Source organism: Carlito syrichta, unplaced genomic scaffold, assembly GCF_000164805.1.
Source record: "Carlito syrichta isolate Samal-C Ts95f unplaced genomic scaffold, Tarsius_syrichta-2.0.1 Scaffold303036, whole genome shotgun sequence".
In the NCBI taxonomy this organism is placed as follows: domain Eukaryota; kingdom Metazoa; phylum Chordata; class Mammalia; order Primates; family Tarsiidae; genus Carlito; species Carlito syrichta.
Genome location: NW_007247132.1, coordinates 462,375 through 488,513, shown reverse-complemented (window position 1 = coordinate 488,513; position 26,139 = coordinate 462,375). Strand labels below are relative to the sequence as shown.

The 26,139-nt window shown below is 41.0% G+C and overlaps 1 protein-coding gene across 2 annotated transcripts in view; it reads right to left on the bottom strand.

Annotated features, from left to right (window-relative positions):
* The window catches only part of HERC6 (HECT and RLD domain containing E3 ubiquitin protein ligase family member 6), a 74,303-nt gene that overhangs the window by 12,499 nt on the left and 35,665 nt on the right, over positions 1 to 26,139 (bottom strand). The window contains exons 12-16 of one of the 2 annotated variants that reach the window (XM_008057501.2): positions 18,592 to 18,781; positions 13,735 to 13,889; positions 4,566 to 4,679; positions 4,131 to 4,238; positions 1,519 to 1,689 (exon numbers count right to left, since the gene is read on the bottom strand). In XM_008057501.2, coding sequence (XP_008055692.1) covers positions 1,519 to 1,689; positions 4,131 to 4,238; positions 4,566 to 4,679; positions 13,735 to 13,889; positions 18,592 to 18,781 — 738 coding nt within the window. The remainder of the gene's footprint in view (positions 1 to 1,518; positions 1,690 to 4,130; positions 4,239 to 4,565; positions 4,680 to 13,734; positions 13,890 to 18,591; positions 18,782 to 26,139) is intronic. The other variant, XM_021712044.1, reaches the window with a different exon arrangement.

Genomic DNA, 26,139 nt, shown 5'->3' with positions numbered 1-26,139 from the left:
CCCTCCAACACTGAGGATCACGTTTCAACATGAGATCTGGACAGGCATCCAAACTGTATCGGGCCCTTATAACCTTGCTTTGTTTAGAGTATATATTTTGATTGGTTTGAAGTTACTTTCTTACCTCTTGTTCCTCTCCTGTATGGGGAATAATTTTCTACTGATTTTCTCACAGTCAAGATTTAAAGAAACATAGGTACTGGGGAGGCCTACAACTAGAAACTCTGGCTTATCACATAGCTTCTGTTTCCCATTGGAGTCCCATGTGGCAAAATATCCCTTTTCCATCTGAGTCCTACCCTCTAGATTCTGATTTCCTCTCTAAGAGTCTAACTTTTCCCCTCATGGCCAATATTAGGAAAATACACCCCCTTTTGGACAGACTCCAGTTCTCACCTACAGCCTCAGTGGAGCAAGTGATCAAAACCCTACAGGTACCCACAGATGATGAAATGACGAATGGCTGGACCTGAAACCCATATTGTGAAAGGTCTTGAACTAAAACTAGGATCAACATGCAGGAAAAATATCCCTTCCTCTAGCTGTTTGTCGATTGCATCCATAGCCCCAGTTCTTCCCTCTCCCTTGACCAATGTCTTTTGCATATGACTTTGCAGTTCTTCCCATTGAAGAGGCTGAGTGTAGTTCCCTAGCCTTTGGCTTGGGCTCGGCTTTGTGACTGTTTTGATTAAAGCAATCATTATTGTGTGTCCAGATCTCATGTTGAAATGTAATCCTCAGTGTTGGAGGGGGGGCGTAGTGGGAGGTGTCTGGGTCATGGGGGCGGGTCCCTCATGAAAGGCTTGGAGCCCTTCCTGCAGGGATGAGTGAGTTCTCCCTTTGTTAGATCCCATGAAAGCTGGGTATTTAAAAGAGCTCCATGTTTCTCTTGCTTCCTCTCTTGCCACGTGACAAACGGCTCTCCTTCCCCTTCCGCCATGATGGTAAGCTTCCTGAGGCCTTGCCAGAAGCAGATGCCAGAACCGTGCTTCTAGTTAGCTCATGTTAATTGCATGATTGGGCTTGCTCTCTCGCACCTTTGGTACTGCAGTAAGAAGAACGCACTTGTTGCTCTGGGGGGGGGGGGGGGGGGGACGGGGAGGAAGGACACAGGAAGCAGAGCCAAACTACCCCAGCCAAGCTAGATCAACTGGTCCCTAGCCAACTCCTAGACATGTAAACAAACTTAGACAAAATTTGCAAAGCCACCCAGATGAGTTCAGCCTCAGTTGAACTGCAGAGCTGTAAAATAAATTAGTGTTACTTTAAGTAATTATGCTTTAGGTATGTTTCATTATGCAGGATGTTGTAGCCATATAAGTAACTAAGAAGTAACTCATAACCCAATGTGCAATTAAATATCCCTTTGCTGTTCTCTGAAAAGGAAGAGGAGAATTCTGGAAGCCATAAGACTTAACCGTAGTTGCTAATAAAGACTCTCTGAAGAGAGCCCTGTCACAATATATGAATGTACCCCTTTCGTGGCAGTAAAATATTCAAGGAGACTCTTTCCCATACCACGAGTACTTTGCAAAAGTCAATGACTTCAGCTTGGCTTAACTGACGCAGAGCATCTTCAACCAGGTGACTTCGTCTGACTTTAAGTATAAATGTGGGTGATGGAGGAAATTCACCCTTCCTTTGTAGAATGGTTCGCTCCCAATCCATGCATGCTTTTGTTTTTAGCTCCTAGAAAAAGAAGTATGTTAGTTGGCTTCTCCTTTTGACCTCATAAGGATCTTGGGAAATGCTTAAAACTTCAAATAAACATATTTTGTGGGGCATATACTTAATCCTGCTATTGCTATATGTACCACATTGCGATTATTTAAGAAAAAGGGCATTGTATCTATACTATGGAAGATAAAGTGATTGTAAGATCAGAGAAACTATGGTACCTAGGAATTGCATACAGGAGATTAGTTAGCATGGGTGGACAGCTAAGCAATTAAAAGGTTTCTCAGGCCAGGCGTGGCTCACATCTGTAATCCAAACACTTTGGAAGGTTGAGGCAAGAGGAGTGGTTGAGCCTGGGAGCCCGAGACCAACCTGGACCACTTGGCAAGACTTTGTCTCTACAGTAAATAAAAAAACTAGTTAGGTGTGGTGGTGTGTGCCTGCAGTCCTAGCTACTTGAGAGGCTGAGGCGGAAGGATCGCCTGAGCCTAGCAGGTCAAGGCTGCAGTAGCCATGAACATGCCCCTGCACATCCTGGGTGACAGAGTGAGATTTTGACTAAAAAGTAAACAAACAAAAAAATTTTTAAAAAAGAATCTTCTGGGAAAGTTAGGTTTAGGAAGGAAAGACTTAATCTATTTTCTTCCTTTATAAACCAGGCATGCTAGTAAAATAAAAACAGAGATGGCTCAGAAACAAAAGAGATGACCTGGTCAAATCTATTTGTAAACGTGCCAATAACAGACACTCATAATAGTAACTCCAGGGTGAATCTTTACCTAAGGAATGCTATCAGCAGGATATACCTTGCCTGTCTAGGTTGTTTATAAATAAATCTGAAATTTATGTAGTATGGCATATTGGAAAATGTCATGTAAGCTATGGAATTAGTAGCGTATAAAAAGGAAATGTTTCATAATGGAAAAGACTTCTTTTGTACATATGATGTCCCAGACTTCTCCATGTTTCACCCAGAGAGCCTGTATTCTTCACATTAGTAGGAAAAGTCAGTAATGGGTATGATTTCTAATTCCTATGGGTTATTAAAGTATATACATCATAGATAGATACAAATCTTTCAAGAGGAATGACCTAGAAAGCAAGCCTTAGTAATAAAACAAAAATGCAAAGAACAAAGTATTACATATTCTCACCCATAAGTGGACCTTGAACAATTATCGTAATACTATAAAGGTAAGGATTGTCAGAAATGGGAAATTGCTGGGGGTGGAGGAAGGGATTGGCAGTAGTGGGATTATGCCAGGGGAGGGGGTGCACACCTCATCAATAAGGGTACCTGCATAATGAACATTTATATACTTAACCCTCAATTGCCACATCTTTAAAATAAAATAAAATAAATTTTTAAATGTATGTGGAAAATCTTTATCATAAGGTCTGGGGAATGAGCATTATATATACCTAAGAACTAAGACTGATGGCGAAAAAAGAAACACAATAGTACATAAATGTCATGTGGAATAATACAACTTCCAGAAAAGATGTGGAAGCATGAAAGTAAGCAGAAAACAGAAGAAATTAATTGACTCACAGGCATTACCTAGAAATAAAAGAGTACAAGTTGGAGCTTAAAATCAAACTTCAAAAAGCTTAAGAAATACCAAAGTCCAAAGACTGACACTAAGATCACAGTCATTAAAGTTGGATGGAGCCAGGCTCGGTGGCTCAGCCTGTAATCCCGTGCCTTTGGGAGGCTGAGGTGAGTGGATTGCCTGAGCCCACAGGTTCGAGACCTGCCTGGGCAGCGAGACCTCATCTCTACAATAAATCAAAAAATCAGCCGGATGTGGTAGTGCATGCCTGTAATTCCAGCTACTTGGAAGACTGAGGTGGAAGGATCGCCGGAGCCCAGCAGATCAAGGCTGCGGTGGCCAGGAGCAGCCACTGCACTCCAGTCTGGGCAACAGAGTGAGACTCCAACTCAAAAAAAAAAAAAAAAAAAGTTGGATGGAAGAGGAGAGGGAAGGGACAAGGAAAGAACAGATTGCTAGATAGTTTCAGTATTGCTCAAGTCTGTAATTCCAGCACTTTGAGAGGATGACGAGGGAGGATTGCTTGAGCACAAGAGTTTGAGACCAGCCTAGGCAGCATACCAAGAACTTGTCTCTACAAAAACTAAACAAAATTAGCTGGGCATGGTGGTGTGTGTTAATAGCCCCAGCTACTTGGGAGACTGAGGCAGAAGGATCACCCTATGCTCAGGAGGTTGAGGGTGCAGTGACTGTTGATCGTGCTGCTGCACTCCAGTCTGGACAACAGGGTGAGACATCAACTCAAAAAAGAAAAAGAAACAGTGACAACTATAAAACAACAAAAGTTGATAGAGGAAGAAAGTATGGCAAATGTTGATAACTGCTGGGGTTCATTACGTCACTAACTCTATTTTAGATGTGTTTGAAATGCTTCATAATAAAAAAGTAGGGCATACATACCAGCATTTTAAACTGTGAATCAGCTTGCAATAATCTAATTTTGGATAGCAAATTAAAAATGAATGGAAAATCGCTGAAAATAACAGGACTGGGGTTTTGTGCAGGTCCCTAAAAATAGAGATAATAGTTTTGATCATTAAAAACAAGAAATAAACTTCATTCCTTTACCTTATCATGTTAAATTTTTCCCCCCTATACTTTTTGGAAATATTTTAAGAATTCAAATTACCTAGGAACACATTTCCAAGAAAATGCATTTATTTTATAAGTGAAAAAAATGTTTAAGCTTTCAATGATCATCTAATTTAGCAAATCATCATTATAATAAAAAATTTCAAATCTTGATTTATCAAAGGACTAACCAACACAGCTATTACAGTAATGTGTTCTCCATTAAAGTACAAAACTTTTCATAAGTAAAAAGGTTATTCTTACCAGCTTGTTATCCCGAAAGAACAATCTTTTTCTCTCTTCATAAAAGTTCAAAAGGTTGGAAAGTTCATTTATGATGAAAGTATTTTCTGGTAGTCGACAATTAGTTTTGTTTGCCTTAAAGAGAATATGACCTGTGAATTTCATTTTCTATCAATAAATGGTCTAATCTATGATATGTAAATATATATAAGGCTGTTACATAGATAATCAGAATTCAGCTCTATAAACCGAAAACATTTGTCATAGATGAAGTAGCATTCTAGAAAATTTCCATTTTCTGACCTATAAGTTCTTCAATTTTCTTAAAGAAATATTGTCAAAGATAAGATGCTGACAGTGGGGACTGGTAAACTTATTTTGAGGGCACAGGCTTACTGAAAATAGTTTCTAGATCTTGAGAATAAAAGCACCACAAAAATCCAAATACTTTTGACAAATTCAGCACTTTCTCCATTAGCTAATGAATATCAATTTGGTACTCACTGTTTTGTCAAGCATGGGACAAACCATTAGATCTGTCACAGCTATTCAACTCTGCCATAGATAATTTGTAAACAAATGAGTATGACCATGTTCCAATAAAACTTTATTTGCAGAAACAGGAGACTGCCCCTAGGTGTAGATTGCCAACCCATGGTCTAGTAGGTAAAATCAAGTTACCAGGCATATAGTTTCTGTAAGGACTTAAAGCTTTTAAGAAGGCTTCCCAGAAAATCAATGATATAAGTAAGCTTCCATTACATAAAATTAATACAAATGATAGAAGGCAGAAAATAAGAAATTTAAGAATTAAGGAAATAAAAAGCAAATGTACAGGAGAAGGATCAACAAATGAAAGGTTGATTCTTTTTTGAAAAACTACAACAGGCCATTGCCTTGCTAAACTATGTCTGGTCATGTTGGCCAGCCTGTGTTTTCCTAAGCTTTGGCCCCCTCCCCTACCTTGAGTAGGTGAATCTCCTCTCTCTCTCTCTCTCTCTCTCTCTCTCTCTCTCTCTCTCTCTCTCTCTCTCTCGCTCTCGCTCTCTCTCTCTCTCATTTCTCCTCTCTCTCCTCTCCTCTCTCTAATTTACTTACTAAATAAACTATATTTTCCAATCTAAAACAACAACAACAACGAAAAACAACAACAATTTCCTGGTAAGACTTTTCCAAAAAAAAAAGACACAAAGAACTAGAATTAGGAATGAAAAATGAAACAAAATGAAGATTAAAAAGATAAAAAATAGGATATTCAAAAACTTAGGTAAATATACAAATTCCAGCCTGGCGTGACTCACACTGGAATCCCAGCAGCTGCGGAAGCTGAGATGAGAGGATTGTCTGAGCCTACGAGTTTGAGAACAGCCTGGACAACACAGTGAGACCTCATCTCTACAAAAAAATTAAAAAGTTAGCCAGGTGTGGTTGTGCATTTCTGTGGTCCTAGCTACTTAAGAGGCTGAGGTAGATCTTGTGAGCCTAGGAGTTTGAGGCTGTAGTGAGTCATGATCATGCCACTGCACTCCAGTATAGGTGACAGAATGAGACCCTAACTAAAAAAAGAAAAAGAAAAGAAAAGAAAAGAAAAAGAGGCAAATTCCTGGGAAATATAACCAACACAAGAAACAGAAAATCTCAACAATCTTGTGGCTGTTAAATAATTAAACACACAATTTTTAAAACTTTCCACAAATAAATCTCCAAAAGAGTTCACAGATGAATTCTACCAATCACCTAAGGAAATAATACCAATATGACAATTTCTTACATAGAATAGAAAAGGGCTGGGCGTGGGGCTCACGCCTCAACACTTTGGGAGGTTGAGGCAGGAGGATTTCTTGAGCCCAGGAGTTCAAGACCAGCCTGGGGAACAAAGCAAGACCCCCATCTCTACAAAAAAGTAGAAAAATTAGCCAGGCATGGTGACATGAGCCTATAGTCCAGTTACTCAGAAGGCTGAGACAGGAAGATCGCTGGAGCTCAGGAATTCAAGGCTGCAGTGAGCCAAGATAGTGTCACTGCACTCCAGCCTGGGCAACAGAGTGAAACTGCTGTGTCTCGAAAACAAAAAAAAGAGAGAGAGAGAGAATAGTCCCTAAATTATTTCATGAGGCCAGCACAACCTGATCCAGAAACCTAGGGGGAGTTTATGAAAAAGTAAAATAGCATGTCAGTCCCACTTGTGAACACAGATACAAATATCCTAAACAAAATATTAGCAAATTTAGTCTTCAAAATCTTCATCAAAATCATAAGCAAGTGGGATTAATTCAAGTAGGCAAAGTTAGTTTAACAGCTGAAAATTCATCTGTGTATTTGGCCATCATATGCAGAAAAAGCATTTAATAAAATTCAATATCCATTCATGACTTAAAAAAAAAAAACTCCTAGCAAACTAGAAGTAGAATGGTACTTCCTTAATCTTTTAAAAAGATATCCACAAAAATCCCATAGCAAAACATAAAACTAATGTTAAAGTTTTCCCTTTGTGATCAGAACAAGATTATAAATATTATACTGGTGGTTCTAGCTGATGAAATAAGTAAAGAAAAAGAAATAAGAAGAATAAAGCTGTCATTATTCCCAAGTTGTATAATTGTATACACAGAAAATTCAGAGGAATCAACAGATTAGTACTGATAGGTAAATTTAGCAAGATTGCTAAAACAAGGTTAATGTACAAAAATTACTGCATTTCTATACACCAATGACAAATTTAAAAAGAAAAGGTAAATCGATTGAATTTATCATCAAAATAAAAAACATTTGTGCTTCACACAATAAATGAAAAGTGAAAAGACAACACACAGAATGGGAGAAAATATTAGCAAATCACATATCTGAAAATGGATTTATAACTACATGTAAAGAACTCTTACAACTCAATAATAAAAAGACAAATAAACAAAGTTTTTAAATGAGCAAAAGATCCAAGTAAACATTTCTTCAAAGAAAATATACAAATGGTCAGTAAGCATATGAAATAATGCTCCATATCATTAGCCATCAGGGAAAGGCAAATCAGAACCACAAAGAGGTATCATTTCCCACATACTAGGATGACTATACTCAAAATGACAGATAATAACAAGTGTTGACAAGAATGTGGGAAAATTGGAACTGTCATACACTGTTGCAACATGGTGTAGCTGCTTTGGAAAAAACAGTCTGGTAGTTCCTCACAAGATTAAACTGGAGTTGTCACAGGGTCCAGTATTCCACTTTTATGTACAAGTATACACCCAAGAGAAATGAAAACAAATGTCTACACAAAAACTTGTACACAAATGTAAATAGTTGCATTATTCATAACAGCCAAAAAGTGGATATAACCCAAATATCCATTCATCAAGGAACGGATAGTGTGGTATTTCATATCATGAATTACTTATTATTCATCAATAAAAAGGAGTGCTACAGCATGGATGAACTTTGAAAACATTACGCTAAGTTAAAGAACCTCATCACAGGAGGCCACATGATGTGTGATTCCATTTATATGAAATGTCCAGGACAGGCAAATCTGTAGAGACAGAAAGTAGATTAGTGATTGCCTAAGGCTGGGGTGGAGGGGCGGGGAATGGGAGTTTGGGGGAGGAGGATGGGGAGTGATTGCTGATGGATACAGGGCTTCTTTTTGGGTGATGAAAATGTTCTAAATTTGATTGTGGTAAAGGTTATACAACTCCGTGAATATGGGGAAAACGATTACATTGTACATTTTAAGGGAGTGAATTATATATGAATTATATCTAGATAAAGCTGTTTTAAAAAGATACACAATCACATACAAATATCAAGTACTCAGGATTAATCTAATAAAAGATTGCAAAATTTCTACATAGAAAACTGTAAAATATTTACTGTAAGAAAGTAAAGGAAAAAAAACTAAAGGAGACCTAAATAAATAAAGAGCTATATTATGATCAGACTTATAAGACTCAATATTGGCCCAGTGTTGTGGCTCACGCCTATAATCCCAGCACTTTGGGAGGCTGAAGTGGGAGGATCAGTTGAGGACAGGAGTTAGAGACCAGCCTGAGCAATGTAGGGAGACCCTTGCTTTTACAAAAAATTTTTTTAAATTTTTTGAGCTGAGCATGGTAGCACCTGTACTCCCAGCTTCTTTGGAGACTGAGGTGGGAGGATTGCTTGAACCCAGGAATTTGAGGATGCAGTGAGTCATGATCATACCACTGCACTCCAGCAACAGAATGAGACCCTGCCTCAAAAAAAAAAAAAAAAAAAGACTCAATATTGTAAAATTAGGACACGTGCAGTGGCTCCCGCCTATAATCCCAGCACTTTGGGAAGGTGAGAGGAATGCATGAGCCCAGGGGTTCAAGACTAGCCCGGGCAACATGGCGAGACCTCGTCTCTACAACAAATAAAAAATTAGCCAGGCATGGTGGTGTGTGCCTGTAGTCCCAACTACTTAGAAGGCTGAGGCGGAAGGAACACCTGAGCCCAGCAGATTGAGCCTGCGGTGGCCATGGTCATGCCACTGCACTCCAGCCTGGAGGATAGTGAGTCTCTGACTCAAAAAAAAAAAAAAGCCGGGCTCAGTGGCTCAGCCTGTAATCCCGTGCCTTTGGGAGGCTGAGGTGAGTGAATTGCCTGAGCCCGCGGGTTCGAGACCCGCCTAGGCAACTTGGCAAGACCTCATCTCTACAATAAATCAAAAATCAGCCGGGCGTGGTAGCACGTGCCTGTAATTCCGGCTACTTGGAAGGCTGAGGCGGAAGGATCGCCGGAGCCCAGCAGGTCGAGGCTGCAGTGGCCAGGAGCGGCCATTGCACTCCAGTCTGGGCGACTGAGTGAGACTCTAACTCAAAAAAAAAAAAAAAAAAAAAAAAATACTATACAGTTGTCTATTTTCTCTCCAAGTGTTCCATAGATTCAATCCACTACCAGGTCAAAAACACAACCCAAAGCTCATGAGGTGGAATTTGTGGACTTGAAATAAAAAAGTAATTTTAAGGTTTTATTTCAGTGCAAGAAGGATCTTGCAGAAGAACATAAAAGTTACTTACTCTACCATGCCGATAATTATTATAAAGATACAGTGACTAGTACAGTATTGCATTAATACAGGATAGATTAACAGCCTCATGGCTAATGAGCATTTGATTTTCAACAAACGCAGTTCTACAAAGCACCAGGGAAAGAGAGGTACTCTATTAATAAAAATTAGCCTACACGGGTTCGAGACCCGCCTGGGCAACTTGGTGAGACCTCATCTCTACAATAAATCAAAAATTAGCCGGGCGTGGTAGCGCGCACCTGTAGTTCCAGCCACTTGAAAGGCTGAGGTGGAAGGATCGCTGGAGCCCAGTAGGTTGAGGCTGCGGTGGCCACGAGTGTGCCACTGCACTCCAGTCTGGGCGACAGAGCGAGACTCCAACTCAAAATAAAAAAAATTTAAAAATTAGCCTAGATGGAAAAAAGATAAATGTAAGAAATGGTGCCCTGCTATGATACCCTGTATGCAATAAGAGAGAATGAAACACAAAAAGAAAGAAGCAGAGAGAGACAAGACTGATGGCAATGCTTGGGTCTGAAGTTAGTATGACTTGAAATTACGCTCTATCACAACATTAGTGGAACAAATATGATCTTCCATTTTTTCATAAAACCGAAGATACCATTTCAGGAACCCAAACCAATCATCATGTTTACTAATTGCAGCTTAATACAGTAAATTACAACTTAATGGTCTTAATGATTAATTATTAATTAGCTTTTCTTCCTAGGCACAAGAACATCAAAGCATAAATACCTAGACTATCAACAAAAGCATCACATAAGAGTTTCTCATGGAAGGGTTCAGTGGCTCAGCCTGTAATCCCAGCACTTTGGGAGGCCGAGGCAAGAGGATTGTCTGAGTCTGCAGGTTCGAGACCCATCAGGGCAACTTGGTGAGACCTCGTCTCACAATTAAAAAAAAAAAAATAGCCAGGGGTGGTAGTGCATGCCTGTAGTTCCAGCTACTTGGAAGGCTGAGGCAGAAGGATCACAGGAGCCCAGCAGGTCGAGGCTGCAGTGGCTGGGAGTGTGCCACTGCCCTCCAGCCTGGGTGACAGAGTGAGACTCCAACTCAAAAAAAAAAGAGTTTCTCATAATCTTAGGCTCTACCCAAGGCTTATGGGATCAGAATCTGAGTTTTAACAAGATCTTAGGTAATTAGTATGCATGTTAAAGGTTGAGATGTGTCGCCCTAGATGCTATTGACATCAGTGCCTGTTACTCTGGTCTACATTTCTGGAATTTAAGAGTTCTTCTGGGAATCACTCGTCTCTGTGAGAAGAGAATTCAGCCACTTACCTGATGTCCATCCTTATAGTTGGTCAAGAGCCCAACCTGATTTCTATTTGCAGGGACTAGCACCCAAAATAGAATGAGCATGATGTAACCAAGTCCTGTGACTTCTGGATGCCACTGACTCCCACTAAAACAGACCTTGAGGCCAGGCACAATAGCTTATACCTGTAATCCCAGCACCTTAGGAGGCTGAAGTGAGAGGACTGCTTGAGCCCAGAAGTTCGAGACAAGACTAGGCAGCATAACAAGACCTCACCTCTACAAAAATTAAAAAAATTAGCCTGGTGTGGTGGCGTGCACCTGTAGGCTCAGCTACTTGGGAGGCTGAGGTGGAACAATTGCCTGAGCCCAGAAGGTCAAGGCTACAGTGAGCTGTGATAATGCCACTGCACTCCAGCCTGCATGACAGTGAGACCCTGACTCATAAAAGAAAAAACAGACCTTGCACTCTGGGTGTTCCTAATGTTGACAGGGCCACAGAGAATGTGAACACTAAATCCTAGTGGCCCCACCTGATCTTTCTATAGTGGGATTTCATAAACATTCTGATATGGACAGAATCAAATGACATAGCAGTATCCATTGGCCTCTTTCTTTGTTCTGGCCATGCTCCTCTATGAACTTTTTCTTCTTTTCTTCCTATTTAATTTTTACCAAGTTATAACCTATACAAGGTCCAATAATTAAGTTTGTGAACCATCCTAGAAAAAGTGCTACACACATCATTGCTGAATGTCACTATGGTTGCCTTTGAAGTACTCCCCTTGGGAAGCTAGGCACCGATGCCAGCGCCTTGTCCACCCGTCAAAAAAAAAAGTTTTGGAACTCTTTTTCTGGAATGACCATCAGCACTGTCATCATTATCTGTTGAGTTCTGCCAGTTAAGTTTGCAAACTGACCACGTGTGCTTACATTGGCAGCACTGTACAAATAGCTGTGTTGGAACACCCTCCCTACTCACCTGATCTGGCTCCCAATGACTTTTTTCTTCACCAGATGATAAAGGCAATATTGAAAGGAAGACATTTGATGACATTCAGGACATCAAAGGTAATATGATGACAGCTCTGATGGCCATTTCAGAAAGAGTTCCAAAATTGCTTTGACGCGTGGACTAGGCACTGATGAGCTGCATAGCTTCCCAAGGGAAGTACTTCAAAGGTGACTATAGTGATTTTCAGCAATGAAGGTATGTAGCACTTTTTCCAGGATGAGTACATGAATTTAATTGTCAAACTTCATATTCAGTAAGTGCAGATATCTTAAATGTACAGCTTGACACACAGTTGTATACTTGTGGTAAGTACTGTCCAGATGAAGACATAGAACATTTTCGGGAACATCTAGAAAGCTCCCCCATGCTCCTTCCAAGTCAACTGCCCCCCCTACCAAGAGTAAACACCATTCTGATTTATATTATTAAAGATTAGTTTTGCTTGTTTTTAAAATTCATATAAAAGAAGTCATAGAGCATAATTTTTTAGTATTTTTTGCTCATCACCAAGTTGATGAAATTCACTCATGTTGCTACATATAGCGATATCCTTTTTTTTTTTTGAGTTGGAGTCTCACTCTGTGCCTAGGTTGGAGTGCAGTGGCATACTCACGACCACTCCAGCATCAACCTACTGGGCTCTGGCGATACTTCCGCCTCAGCCTTCCAAGTAACCAGATCTACAGGTGCGCGCTACCATGCTCAGCTAATTTTTTATGTATTGTAGAGATGAGGTCTTGCCAAGTTGCCTGAGCTAGTCTCGAACTCCCCCAGACTCAGGCAATCCACTCACCTTGGCTTCCCAAAGTGCTGGGATTAGAGGCTGAGTCACTGAGCCTGGCCTATAGCAATATCCTTAATGCATTTCTCTCTCCTTTTTTTTTTTTAGACACAAGGTCTTGCTCTGTCACCCAGGATGGAATGCAGATGCATGATCATAGCTCACTGCAGCCTCGAACTTGAACTTGAGCTCAAACGATCCTCCTGTCTCAGCCTCCTGAGTAGCTGGGACTACAGGCACAATGTACTTTTTCTTAATGAAAGAATTCATGACAAAACATTGTAAGTTCTCAAGAAGTTTTTCACTTTTTAAGTCCCCAATTATTAAATACCAAACATTTTCCTTTTATACATTACTTTTAAAAATACAGGCCAGGCTTGGTGGCTCAGCCTGTAATCCCGGCACTTTGGGAGGCCGAGGTGAGTAGATTGCCTGAGCCCACGGTTCGAGACCAGTCCGAGCAACTTGGCAAGACCTTGTCTCTACAATACATAAAAAATTAGCCAGGTGTGGTGGCGTGCACTTGTAGTTCCAGCTACTTGGAAGGTTGAGGCGGAAGAATCGCTGGAGCCCAGCAGGTCGACGCTAGGGTGGCTGTGAGTGTGCCACTGCACTCCAGCCTGGGCGACAGAGTGAGACTCCAACTCAAAAATAAAAATAAATAAGTAAATAAATAAATAGCCAGGCGTGGTAGCTCACATCTGTAATCCCAGCACTTTGGGAGGCGGAGGTGAGCGGACTGCCTGAGCTCAGGAGTTCAAGACCAGCCTGGGCTACTTGGCGAGAACTTGTCTCTTCAATAAATCAAAAAATTAACCACGTAGTGGCACACGCTTGTGGCTCTAGCTACTTGGAAGGCTGAGGCGGAAGGATCACCTGAGCCAGGCAGGTGGAGGCTGTAGTGACCAAGAGTGTTCCACTGTACTCCCGCCTAGGCAACAGAGTGAGATTCCAACAACAACAAAAAAACCCAAAAACCGTTTTTTCACTTCTCATGATTTTATTTGATTTCTTAAAACTCCAATTGACTGAGACTTAGCAGATGTTTACTTAATAAAATGGTATATGCATGCCTTTAGATGAACTCTTACCTTATATACTTCTTTCATGACTCCGAGAAGCGCTTTAATAGCAGAGTGACCCGAAATGGATTCAGTCCAATTAAGCAATTGAGAGATGACAGCTGCCTTAAGCATCTGGACCAGGGTGTTCAGAGAAGATTCTTGCAAAGATGCCCAACACTTTCCTGGGGGGTATAAAATCAGTCATGATAAATACGGTTTTCCTCCTGAAACCCAGGATATCCTTTTCTCAGTATATCCTGGCCAACACTTATCACTCACAAATGTGGAAAATTTTTCCTATTTGTCACTAGAGTTAAAAGCTCAAATTCAGGATTTGAAGAAATTTGATGATGGTTCACATTTTTGCTTAATGGATTGACTTCATGATTTTCGACTGACAATTTTATAGGGTATCTATATAAAGTCTGAGGACATACATAGGTGAATATATTTAAATACACACACATATACAATGTCATCATGGACATCTTAATCGGTAAAAAATGAAATAGTATCTACGTTTTCAGATTTTATGAACACCTGGTACATATAAATATATAAACCTTTAAAAATAGCCAATAAGCTGGGCGCAGTGGCCATGCCTGTAATCCCAACACTTTGGGAGGCAGAGACAGGGGTTTGAGACCAGCCTGGGCAACTTGGTGAGACCTCGTCTCCAAAATAAATTAAAAAATTAGCTGGGTGTGGTGACATGCACCGGTGGTTCCAGTTACTTGGAAAGCTGAGGTGGAAGCATCGCCTGAGCCCTGCAGTTTGAGGCTGCAGTGGCTGTGAGCATGCCACTGCACTCCAGCCTGGGTGACAGAGTGAGATTGCCTGACAAAAAAAAAAAAAAAAAAGCCAAAAACTATACTTTAATATTTCTGATATTACAACCTGAATTTTGGTACATTTAAAGGACAATTCTCAGAAAACAAATCTATTAAATGTTAAAATACATTATCAAGCTAACATAATTAAAACAACATCACTTAGATACCTGAAAAAAAAAAAAGTAGAGATTCCATAAGTGGACCCAAATGCACATCACATGAGACTTTTGTATACAATAAAGGTGGCATGACATATTATTTGGAATGAAACAGATTCGAGAAGTGTGTGGGGACAATTTGCAACTGATTTAGGAAAAAAAAGATTAACCAGGAGAAAACTCCTTATGGATCAAAGATTTACACATAAAAATTAAATCACAGAAATTATAGTAGAAGCATGGAAATTATATTTTAAATATCAGAGTGAAGCAGGTTTTTTGAAGTATGACTCCAAATTCAGAAGTAATAAAAGAAAATATGACTATAGTAGGCTACATAAAGATTTTTAAAATAATTATGCATGGCAAAAATACCACCGAGTTAAAGAAAAAGTACTAAATACTTGCAATTCATATTATTGATAAAGGAGTAATTACTTTGATTGTGAAAAAGCTCCTTTAAAATAAAACAAAAATACTTAGAACAAATGGAAAAGGAGCAGAGAGGGAAGAATGATGGTGAAACCGCCCTCCCAGAGTCAACGAAAATTGCAAGGCAAGCTGTAGGCAGAATTATAGTTAGGTATGGACCAGGGTGCACTAGGGAACTTCTATCCATTTTCCTGAAGCTGCTAACTAACCGACAGTCACACAGCAGCTGACACCTGCTCCTGTACTGTCCCTGGAGATAAAACATCTGACACTGGAACTTTTTTATATCTTTTTTATTTTTTAGTCAGAATCTCACTCTGTCACCCAGAATGGAGTGCAGTGGCATGCTCACAGTCATTGCAGCCAAAAGTGCTGGGATGACAGGCATGAGACACCAAGCCTGCCTTTTTTTTTTTTTTGAGTTGGGGTCTCACTCTGTTGCCCAGGCTGGAGCACAGTGACATGATCATGACTCACCATAGCCTTGAATTCCTGGGCTCAGGCCATCCTTCTGTCTCAGCCTCCTGAGTAGTTAGGCCTGTGCCAAAATGGCCAGCTAATTTTTTGATTTTTTTGTAGAGATGGGATCTTGCTATGTTGCCCAGGCTCTCTAACTCCTGGACTCAAGCAATTCTCCTGCCTCAGCCTCCCAAAGTGCTGGGATACAGGCGTAAGCCACTGTGCACAGTCAACACTGGAACTTTTTACTCAAAAATAATTTAAGGTGCTTTTCTGATCCAGGATTCCAGCAAAATGGCTGAGGTCTACCAGTCTGAAGTCCCCTACCAAGAAACCAACTCAGTATGGAAACGTGTTTATTTATCTCCCTATCCCTGATTTTACCCCTCACTTGTCAACAAATCAGTGATCCCCACATTTTAGTTCATCATGCGTCCAGAATCCTGAAAAACCCCATCCCCGAGCTGCACGGGGTGGTAGATTTGGGATTCCTCTCCTCAACTGGCTACACTGAAATGAAACTCTTTCTCTGTTGCAACTCCCATCGTTTCTGTGTCTTGGTCTGTTACCAGCAGGCAATAGAACCCAGTGGTCCTATAACAGTAACTTGCAGAATCTGACATACAATGGGATCTGAGGTAGAAGAAAACCAGCAGAACCTCATTCTTAATAAAAAAAATTCAAGTTAAAAGGTGTTTTTTTTAAATTTCAGAATGGCAAAGTTCAAAGTTTGATAACATAGTTGAAAAGCATGCAGTTGGATACTCTCATATCTACTGATGAAGGGTATATTGGTACATCCTTTGTCAGGCGGGACTGCTATGGTGTGCAACTTGATGTGCAGTTTACTTCGACTACAGTGTGAATGGTGGCCAATTAAAGTTAGGTGACGTGACAACCCTGACCTCTGTGGAGGGTCATGTGGCAAAATATCTCAAAATAAAAATGCACATACAATTTGACTCAGTGATTTTGCTTCCTGGAATTTTCCTGCCTATGTAAGTTTACATATGTACAAAGAAATACATGCTAGCACTGTTATAACAGCAAAGAGTAGAAACAACTATTCATAGTACATCTTCCCAACAGAACACTCTTCAGTCATTACGTAGAATGAGGCAGGTCTATGGATTCTGTATTCCATATGATTTCCATGATAAACTGGCAAGTGGGTAAAAGCAAGTTGTGGAAGAAGAATTGGAATGTGACGCTACCAATTAAAAAAAAAAAAAAAAAGACCCAGGATTTGGGTAGGTCAGGGTGGGAGGATTGCTTCAGTCAGGAGTTCTAGACCAGCCTGGGCAACATAGTGAGAACCCATCTCTACAAAAAAAGAAAAAAAAATGTATACGTTTATATATAGAGAATATATTTTGAAGGTTACATGAGGATCTATAACCACCTCTGGGAGGGAAACTAGGTGGTTTATATTTCATTGTACTTTTCCTCTGTACCTCTTAAGTGAAGGAGCCTGGGGAATATTATCCCCAGATGTGGCACGTTGGTATGCTGATCATTTAACATTAAAGGCTCTTGCAGGTCAGAAGCTGCTGGAAGACACTCTTCTCTGCTAGTCCTGTTAAGACTGAACCCACCAGACTGCCTGAGCCCACGGGTTCGAGACCCGCCTGGGCAACTTGGCGAGACCTCATCTCTACAATAAATCAAAAATTAGCCGGGCGTGGTAGCACGCGCCTGTAGTTCCAACTACTTGGAATGCTGAGCAGAAGGATCACCAGAGCCCAGCAGGTTGAGGCTGAGGCTGCGGTGGCTGGGAGCGGCCACTGCACTCCAGTCTGGGTGACAGAGTGAGACTCCAACTCAAAAAAAGAAAAAAAAAAAAAAGACTGAACCCACCAAAGAGAAGACAATTGCTTTTCATCTCCTCCCTAAAATTTCATCATCTGTCACTGAAAAGAAGACTGAGGAATGTAACCACACCAGGATGTACTTTTTCTTTTCTTTTCTTTTGAAAACAGGATTTATTGAGGACAGAAAAGCTTCTGCAGTGGGAGGGAACCCTAGGGGGTTGCTGTTGATGTACTTTTTCAAAAGATAATGTCTGCCTCTCAGGCTCATTCAAATTTCAAAGAGAATCATTGACAAGTTAGTTTCTGTTTCCTGGGTCCACTCATTCTCCCTAGTAATCATTTAAGGCTATTGTCTACATGTAGAAGGGTATATAAACACCTGTATCCACTGGGTTATTGGGTAATCACTGGACCTTTGATATTAGCTGAAAACTGTAAGAGGACATTTCATAGTATTGAATAAAATAATAACACAAAATTTAACATTTGTTTTTCATCGCCTCTGGTCAAAATGTATAAAGTCTCAAAACAATACCAGCAAAAAGTTTTAAAGGATGAATTTATCTTGACTGAATATTCTATGGATATCAAGCTTTGATATCTGGCTGGATGTGGTGGCTCACGCCTGTAATCCCAGCACTTTGGGAGGCTGAGGTGGGAGGATCACTTGAGCCCAGGAGTTCGAAACCAGCCTGGGCAATATAGTGAGACCTTGTCTCTATTTGTAAAAATATATACGTATATATATTTAAAAATCTGATATCAATGTCGCATCCAAGTCTAAGAACTATACCTGCTTGGTGTGATAAGAGTAATGACTATAAAAGCTTTAGGCTAATCTTTTCAATAATTCACATACCATGTGCTCAAATACTTGCACGTTTTGAAATCTATCAAAAATTTGGGCCGGGCTTAGTGGCTCAGCCTGTAATCCCAGCACTTTGGGAGGCCGAGGAGAGTGGTGCATGCCTGCAGTTCCGGTTACTTGGAAGGCTGAGGAGGAAGGATCACCGGAGCCCAGCGGGTGGAAGCTGGGGTGGCCGTGAGTGTGCCACTGCCCTCCAGCCTGGGCGACAGAGTGAGACTCCAACTCAAAAACAAAAGCAAAAACAAAAAAAAAAATCTGCTACAGCTTCTTCTTCAGACAGTGATTCTGCACTGAGAGTACAAATAAAGTAACTTAAAACTTACTCAGGACTTGTCGAGATCGGTCACTCATTTCACAAACAGCCTTTGCAAACGGAACCACCAGCTTCCTCCAGTTCATAGAAGCCTGCATCGCGGGACATTCTGGGAGCAGGAGGAAAATGGACAAAGCTTCTTGGTGTGGAGAACGGCATGGAAGACTTCTGAGCAGAGTATTCTGGAGACATGCAGTTATCTGTGGTTGAAACAGGATTGGGGAAAAGGCCCAGGATTTATGAGATAGAGTACTGTGAGAAGCAAGAGACGGGGCCAGGGGTTTCCTTCCACTGTGTTCTGACTGGAATCATCATTCAGCCATTCTGAAACCAACCGAGGAAACCTCATCACTCCTCCATCCCAAATACCCCTGAAGTAGTAAGTGAGAACCATCCTGCCCATTTTATGTTGGTCTGTGTGACAGAAATAAAGTGAAATCACGTGTGCATGGACATGCTGAGCGAACTGTGGACTCAAAACTAATACAAAGCTTGCTGAAAGCAATACTGTACACAGCTCACACCAATATCCCTCCTCCAGAAGGAGAAGTTGTCACCCCCCCCACACACACACTCTCACACTCCATTTTTCTTTCTTTCTTTCTTCCTTCCTTCCTTCCTTCCTTCCTTCCTTCCTTCCTTCCTTCCTTCCTTCCTTCCTTCCTTTTCTTTTTTGTCCTCATATATCCACAGGAAATTTTCAGAGCAAAAATAACTCAGAATTTTTATATTATTTGTTTCATCCAGAAGCAAACTTTTAAAATAGAACATACTTGTGTAAAAAAACACATTCGTGGGAATAATCTGTATGGTATTCCCGATATTTGTTTGAACATTCAAAGTATGTACCAGATGATAGGTGACTTCATGTGAATCATTTTATTTAATCTTATTTATCATCTTGGAAGGTAGTTTTTGCTTTGTTTGTCCTTTAACCTTGTTTTTACACTGAGAAAGGAGAGACTCAGAGGACTCAGAGGAAGTTAGAAGAAGAAGAGGCCACTCGGTTAGACTGATCAGGGATTTATTCCTAAGTCTATCTGACCTAAGGTCTACCATGGAGAGAAGATGGTACATGTTTACTTTGCCTGCCCTGCTTCCTTTTCCTCCTGGGTTCATGGGAAGGTGGCATCCCCAGCCTCCTCTGCAGTGAGGAGGAGCATGTGACTGAGTCCTAGCTCTCCAGCATGTGTGAAGGTGATGTGTGACACTTCAGGCATGGCCACTAAAACCTCTCACAAAACTTTCCGTACTCCTTCCTCTGCCAACTAACCAAAAATAAAAGCCTAAGCCCTCCTCTTCACCAAACCAACAGGATGCCTCTCTTGGTCAAGGAACCCCAGAGAAATCTGAAAAACTGAATTCTGGCCATGATGGGAAGCGAGGTTGGACATGCCTCTCTAATGGATTTTAGGGGCAACTGACCAGCATTAATATTAACATAGAGATCACAGACCGAGCATGGTGGTTTATAGGCTGAGCATGGTGGCCTGTACTCAGAGCTTTGGGAGACCGAGGTGGGAGGAAAGCTGGAGCCCAGGAGGCTGAGACCAGCCTGGGCAGTACAGTGAGATTTCATCTCTACACAAATAAAAAATCAGCTAGGACTACATAGTCCTAGCTACTCAGGAGGCTGGGGCAGGAGGATACCTTGAGCCCAGGAAGTCGAGGCTGTGGTGAGCCATGATCATGCCCTACACTCAAGTCTGGGTGACAGAGTGAGACCCTGACTCAAAAAGATAAAAACAGAGATCATAAGACTCTTTGTGGCAGTAAGACACCAGATTCCCACCTGTTTCTGGTATAGCATCACATGACAGGTAGTAGGCCCTTAAAGAAATACAAATATTTCATCCCAAAATATATTTCTTTGACATATTTTGAAATGGCCCTGCAAAGCGATCTCTTGTGGGGAAATGTGCATCTGTAGACTAACTCCTTCCTTTTCTACTTCTTTCAGACACCTTTGAAGGTCCTAAAAGAGACAGTTATCTATTTTCTCTGCAGTCTGCATTTTCAGAGGCTTTAGCTACATAACTAGAACTTTGGCTTCCAGGACTTGCTCATCTTAGCTTAAGTATTCCTTTCCACTAAGGAAAGGAGCTTAACTCTTTCAACCAAATGCCAATCAGAAAATGCTTGAATTCCCCTTTGACGTGTAAGCCCTGCTTCAAGGTATCCCACTTCTTTAGGCTGAACTAGTGTACACCACCCATGGAATAATTTATGTCTTCACTTGTAACTCTTGTCTCCCTAAAATATATAAAAACAAACTGTAACCTGACTGCCTTAGACACACTTCCTCAGGACCATCTTGAGACAGTTTCCTGGGCCATGGTCACTCACCTTGGCTCAGAATAAGCCTCTTTAAATATTTTACAGAGTTTGGCTTTTTCATCAGGACAACCAGCACAAAAGATGTAAGGAGGAATTTACAGCCCCAGAAACAAACATACCTAACTTTTTAGACCCTATATTTTAAAGACTTTAGAAAGAAGGCGCTTAAGTCAGCCCTGATTGAACCTCTGACCCTCATCGGACTGTGATGTAGAAAAGAAATCTTTATTGTGTCAAGTCTGTAAGGTCCTGTCCAGATATAGACATTTTTTCCCCTGTGCCTGGCTTCTTTCTGCCCCTTCCCTCAAGGAGCTGCCTAAAGATATGCATATCCCCAGTCATGAGTCATGGGACACAAGTGATAATGCAAAACTGAAAGCAATGTAGATGTCAGTCTTTAATCAATGTAACTGTAAACACCATATAGCAATTTAAGTAATTAATTTATTGATTATAAAACCGCTTGCTGTACTGTCCTGAGGTGCATTTTCTTCTCTGACCGGCTGCCATCAATGCTGCCTGTTTTATTTTATTTGTTTATTCTTTGAGTTAGAGTCTCACTCTGTAACCCAGACTGGAATGCAATGACATGCTCATGGCCACCGCAGCCTCAACCTGCAGGGCTTGGGTGATCCTTCTGCTTCAGCCTTCCAAGTAGCTGGAACTACAAGCTAATTTTTTTGATTTATTATAGAGACAAGGTCTTACCAAGTTGCCTAGGCTGGTCTGAAACCCCTGGATCCTCTTGCTTCTGCCTCCCAAAGTGCTGGGATTAGAGGGGTGAACCACTGCCCTTGGCCTCCTGTAAGCTCTTTTTTTTTTTTGAAAGTAGAAAGAAGTAAACTTTATTATTCACCTTTCACAGATTGGAAAGGGGGCTGACACTCAGAGGCAAGTGTGTCCTCGAAGGGCCTCCTGTGAGTTCTAGTAAACCAGTGTTTTTCCCTGCTGGACCTCTGGGTGACTTCTTTGGAATAGGTAGACATTACATGCAAGCTCCCTCAGATTTGGGTTTGTTGTGTTACAGGCCCCGAGATTTGAAAGTTTTTTGTTACAGCAGCTAGCATTACTTATTCTACCTAATAGGTCTATACTCTTTTTTTTTTGTAGAGTCTTCCTCTACCTGTCATAAGGAATATATGCAACAATAAATTGTGAAGTATGATATATTTTATTACATTAATATTCTTACAATTTATTTTTTCACATGTCTAGCAGAACACTCTTTCTGTGGAATGCCAGTTGATGGTGTGTAGAAAATGGCATCATGAAGTCAAATAGCTTTGAGAAATGTAGAGTCAAGAAAGTTAGGTGTGTTTTAGTATATGACACCATAAAACCTTTAATTTACTAGTGTGCAACATGACTATATAACAAGTTGCAGTGTTCCCAGAGTTATTTCATTAACAGCCCCCTTTTTATGGAGTTTTCCATGACACTAATGTTTCTTGGAATTCACACTGGGAATTAGCACCCCAAGATATTTCCCAAAACACCTAAATAAATTCATTTTTAAAATAGTCTCATAACATCTACTATTCTTACGTTATCTTGAAAATAAAAATACAGGGGGTGCCAAAATGTGTATACATTTTTAAGAGATGTTATCCATATATTACTTTTCGAAGTTGAATTAGATTACTGTAGCACATTGTAGTATGACATTTGCTCAACCTTACTTCCGCCATTTTATTTGTCCTGTGTGTTGGATAGTGACACTAGCATTTATTTGATTAACACTGTCGTTTGAGTGAATGTCACATCTTAAATGTGTATATATATATTTTGCACCCCCATATAGTATCTATTACACATTAAGAAACACTGTCCCCCTTTCCCTTTCAAATGTAGAGACCCATGTAGACCCATCAACATGGTATAAAGATTATTTTGAGCTGAATGAAATTTGAGATACAGTTTATATAGAAAAAAGACTTTTTGGAGCTGCTCTTATCTGACTAGTGCAGAGCCTTTCAAGAATGAAGCTGTCATTTGAGATCTGACAATTAGTTTCCAAACTCATCCTAGAAAAAGTGCTACATACCTCATTGTTGAATATCAGCAGTCTTCAAAGTACTTCCCTTGGGAAGCTATGCACTGACACCAGCGCCTGACCTGACAAAGCAATTTTGGAACTCTTTTTTCTGGAAGTGCCATCAGAGCTGTCATTGTGTTACCCCTGATGTCCTGAATGTCCTCAAAATGTCTTCCTTTCAATATTTCCTTTATCTTTAGGTAAAGGAAAAAAGTCACTGGGGGCCAGATCAGGTGAGTAGGGAGGATGTTGCAATACAGTTATTTGTTTACTGGCTAAAAGCTCCCTCACAGACAGTGCTTTGTGAGCTGGTGCAAGGTCGTGATGGAATCAGTCCTTCGGGACCAATTTTGCACACACCTTTCTCATGCCAAGATTTTCAGTTGAGATTTTCCTAACTGTTTCTCTATTGATATTTATTTGGTCTGCCATGCTTCTCACAGTCTGCCCATGACTTTAATGCACAATTCAACAAATTTTTGCCATGTTTTCATCAGGTCTGCTTGTTGCTGGCAGTCCTGACCTCTCTTCATCAGTGACACTTCCTCTCCCCTCTGAAAATGTTTAATTCATTTGTACACTGCCATTGTCTTTCAAGACATTATCCCCATAAACTCTTACTAACATGTCCCTGATTTCACTTCCCCTCTTGCCAAGTTTAACAAGAAATTTAATGCTTGTTTGCTACTCTAATTCAAGCTCTGACATTCTTGTGACAACAGCTCTGCTGGCCATTCCAGAAATAGAGCTCCAAAACTGCTTTGACAGGTGGACTAGGTGATAGTGTCAGTGCATAGCTTCCCAAGGGGAGTACTTAGAAAGTGACCATAGTGATACTCAGCAATGAGATGTGTGGTACTTGTTCTAGGATGGTTTCCAAATTTCACTGTTGGACCTTGTACATCCCTCCCCCATCCCCCTTCCCCAGGAAGCTTCAATGACAAAAATGAGACAAATCATTCAGACCACTCGCACCTGGATGATAAATTGCATAAACAAATGTTATCGCACACTGTCATACCTTCCACTGCTCCCCATAAAAGCCAATTTGATCTTCCCATAGAAACCCTTTCCATCCCCACCCTTTCTCCTACTAAGGTGGTATATACATCCTTAATCCTAGCTGTTCAGGGAACTTCTACATATGAATGTTTCCACATATGAACAAATAAAACTTGTTTTTTGTTTCTGCTGTGTAATAGAATGAATGTGCCCCCCCCCAAATTCATATGTGGAAATCCTAACTTCCAATGCGATGATCTTATGAGGTAGGGCCTTTGGTAGGTGATTAACATGCAAGAGTGGAGCCTTGATGAATGGGATTAGTGCTCTTACGAAAGAGATCCCAGAGAGCTGCTTCACTCTTTCCACCACAAGAGGACACAGCGAAAATATGGTCTATGAATAAAGAATTGGGTCCTTACCAGACACCGAGCCAGCTGAGGCCTTGATCTTAGACTTCTTGACCTTCAAAACTGTGAAAAATCAATCTGTGGTTGAAGTCACCCAGTCTATGGTATTCTATTATGGAAGCCCAAAAGTACTGAGGTATACTGTTAATTTGCAGCCCCCACCATGCTCAAACTTAGGTTGGTAGACTTTTCCTCCCAATCACAGAATATTAAACCGGAATGAACTTTATTTATTTATTTATTTTTTTGAGTTGGAGTCTCACTCTGTCGCCCAGACTGGAGTGCAGTGGCCGCTCCCAGCCACCGCAGCCTCGACCTGCTGGGCTCCAGCGATCCTTCCGCCTCAGCCTTCCAAGTAGCTGGAACTACAGGCGCGTGCTACCACGCCCGGCTAATTTTTTTGATTTATTGTAGAGATGAGGGCTCACCAAGTTGCCCAGGTGGGTCTCGAACCCGTGGGCTCAGGCAATCCACTCACCTCAGCCTCCCAAAGGCGCGGGATTACCGGCCGAGCCACCGAGCCTGGCTTGGAATGAACTTTAAAGATTATCTTACCTTACAGGTTAAAAAAAAAAGTGTGCCTACAGAATAGGAAAAAATATTTGTCAACGATATATATGACAAAGGCCTAACATCCAGGATCTACAAGGAATTCAAATGTGCCAAAAGGAAAAAAACAAACAGCCTCATTAAAAAGAATAGACACTTCTCAAAAGAAGACATATGGGCAGCCAACAGACACATGAAAAAGCGTTCAGCCTCACTAATCATCAGACAAATGCCAATCAAAACCATATTGCAATACTACCTAACCCCAGGAAGAGTGACCATCATTAATAAAACAAACAACAACAGATGCTGGCGAGGATGTGGAGAAAAGGGAACGCTTCTATACTCCTATTGGGAATGCAAACTAGTTCAACCTCTATGGAAAACAGTGTGGCGATTTCTAAAAGAACTAGAAATTGACCTTCATATGACCCAGCAATCCCCCTGCTAGGAATATACCCGGAGGAACTCAAATCATTCTCAAAAAAGATACCTGCACACATATGTTTATTGCTTCACTACTCACAATAGCAAAAACATGTTACCAACCATGCTGTCCATCTAAACTGGTCTGGATAAAAAATATCTACATGACGGCATATTATGCAGCCATAAAGAAGGACAAACATATGGACTTCGCAGCAACTTGGATGGATTTAGAGTCTATCATACTCAGTGATCTGTCACAGAAACAAAGAAGAGTACCACATGTTCTCACTCATAAGCAGACCCTGAACAATTACCGTAATACTATAAGAAAGAGATTGGCAGTAGAAAACCACTGCCAGGGGAGGGAGGATGGCATAAACATCAATAAGGGTACCTGATTTCAAACCAGACGAAATGGGGGCCAAGGGGAGGCCCAAACTTTACCTGTATGATGACCTCATGCTCAATTGTACCACACATCTTTAAAACAAAAAATAAAAATGTGACCTAAAGAGAAAGAATGAGCCGGGCTCGGTGGCTCAGCCTGTAATCCCGCACCTTTGGGAGGCTGGATTGCCTGAGCCCGTGGGTTCGAGACCCGCCTGGGCAGGTGAGACCTCATCTTTACAATAAATCAAAAAATTAGCCGGGTGTGGTAGCGCGCGCCTATAATTCCGGCTACTCAGAAGGCTGAAGCAGAAGGATCACCGGAGCCCAGCAGGTTGAGGCTGCGGTGGCTGGGAGTGGCCACTGCACTCCAGTCTGGGCGACGGAGTGAGACTCCAACTCAAAAAAA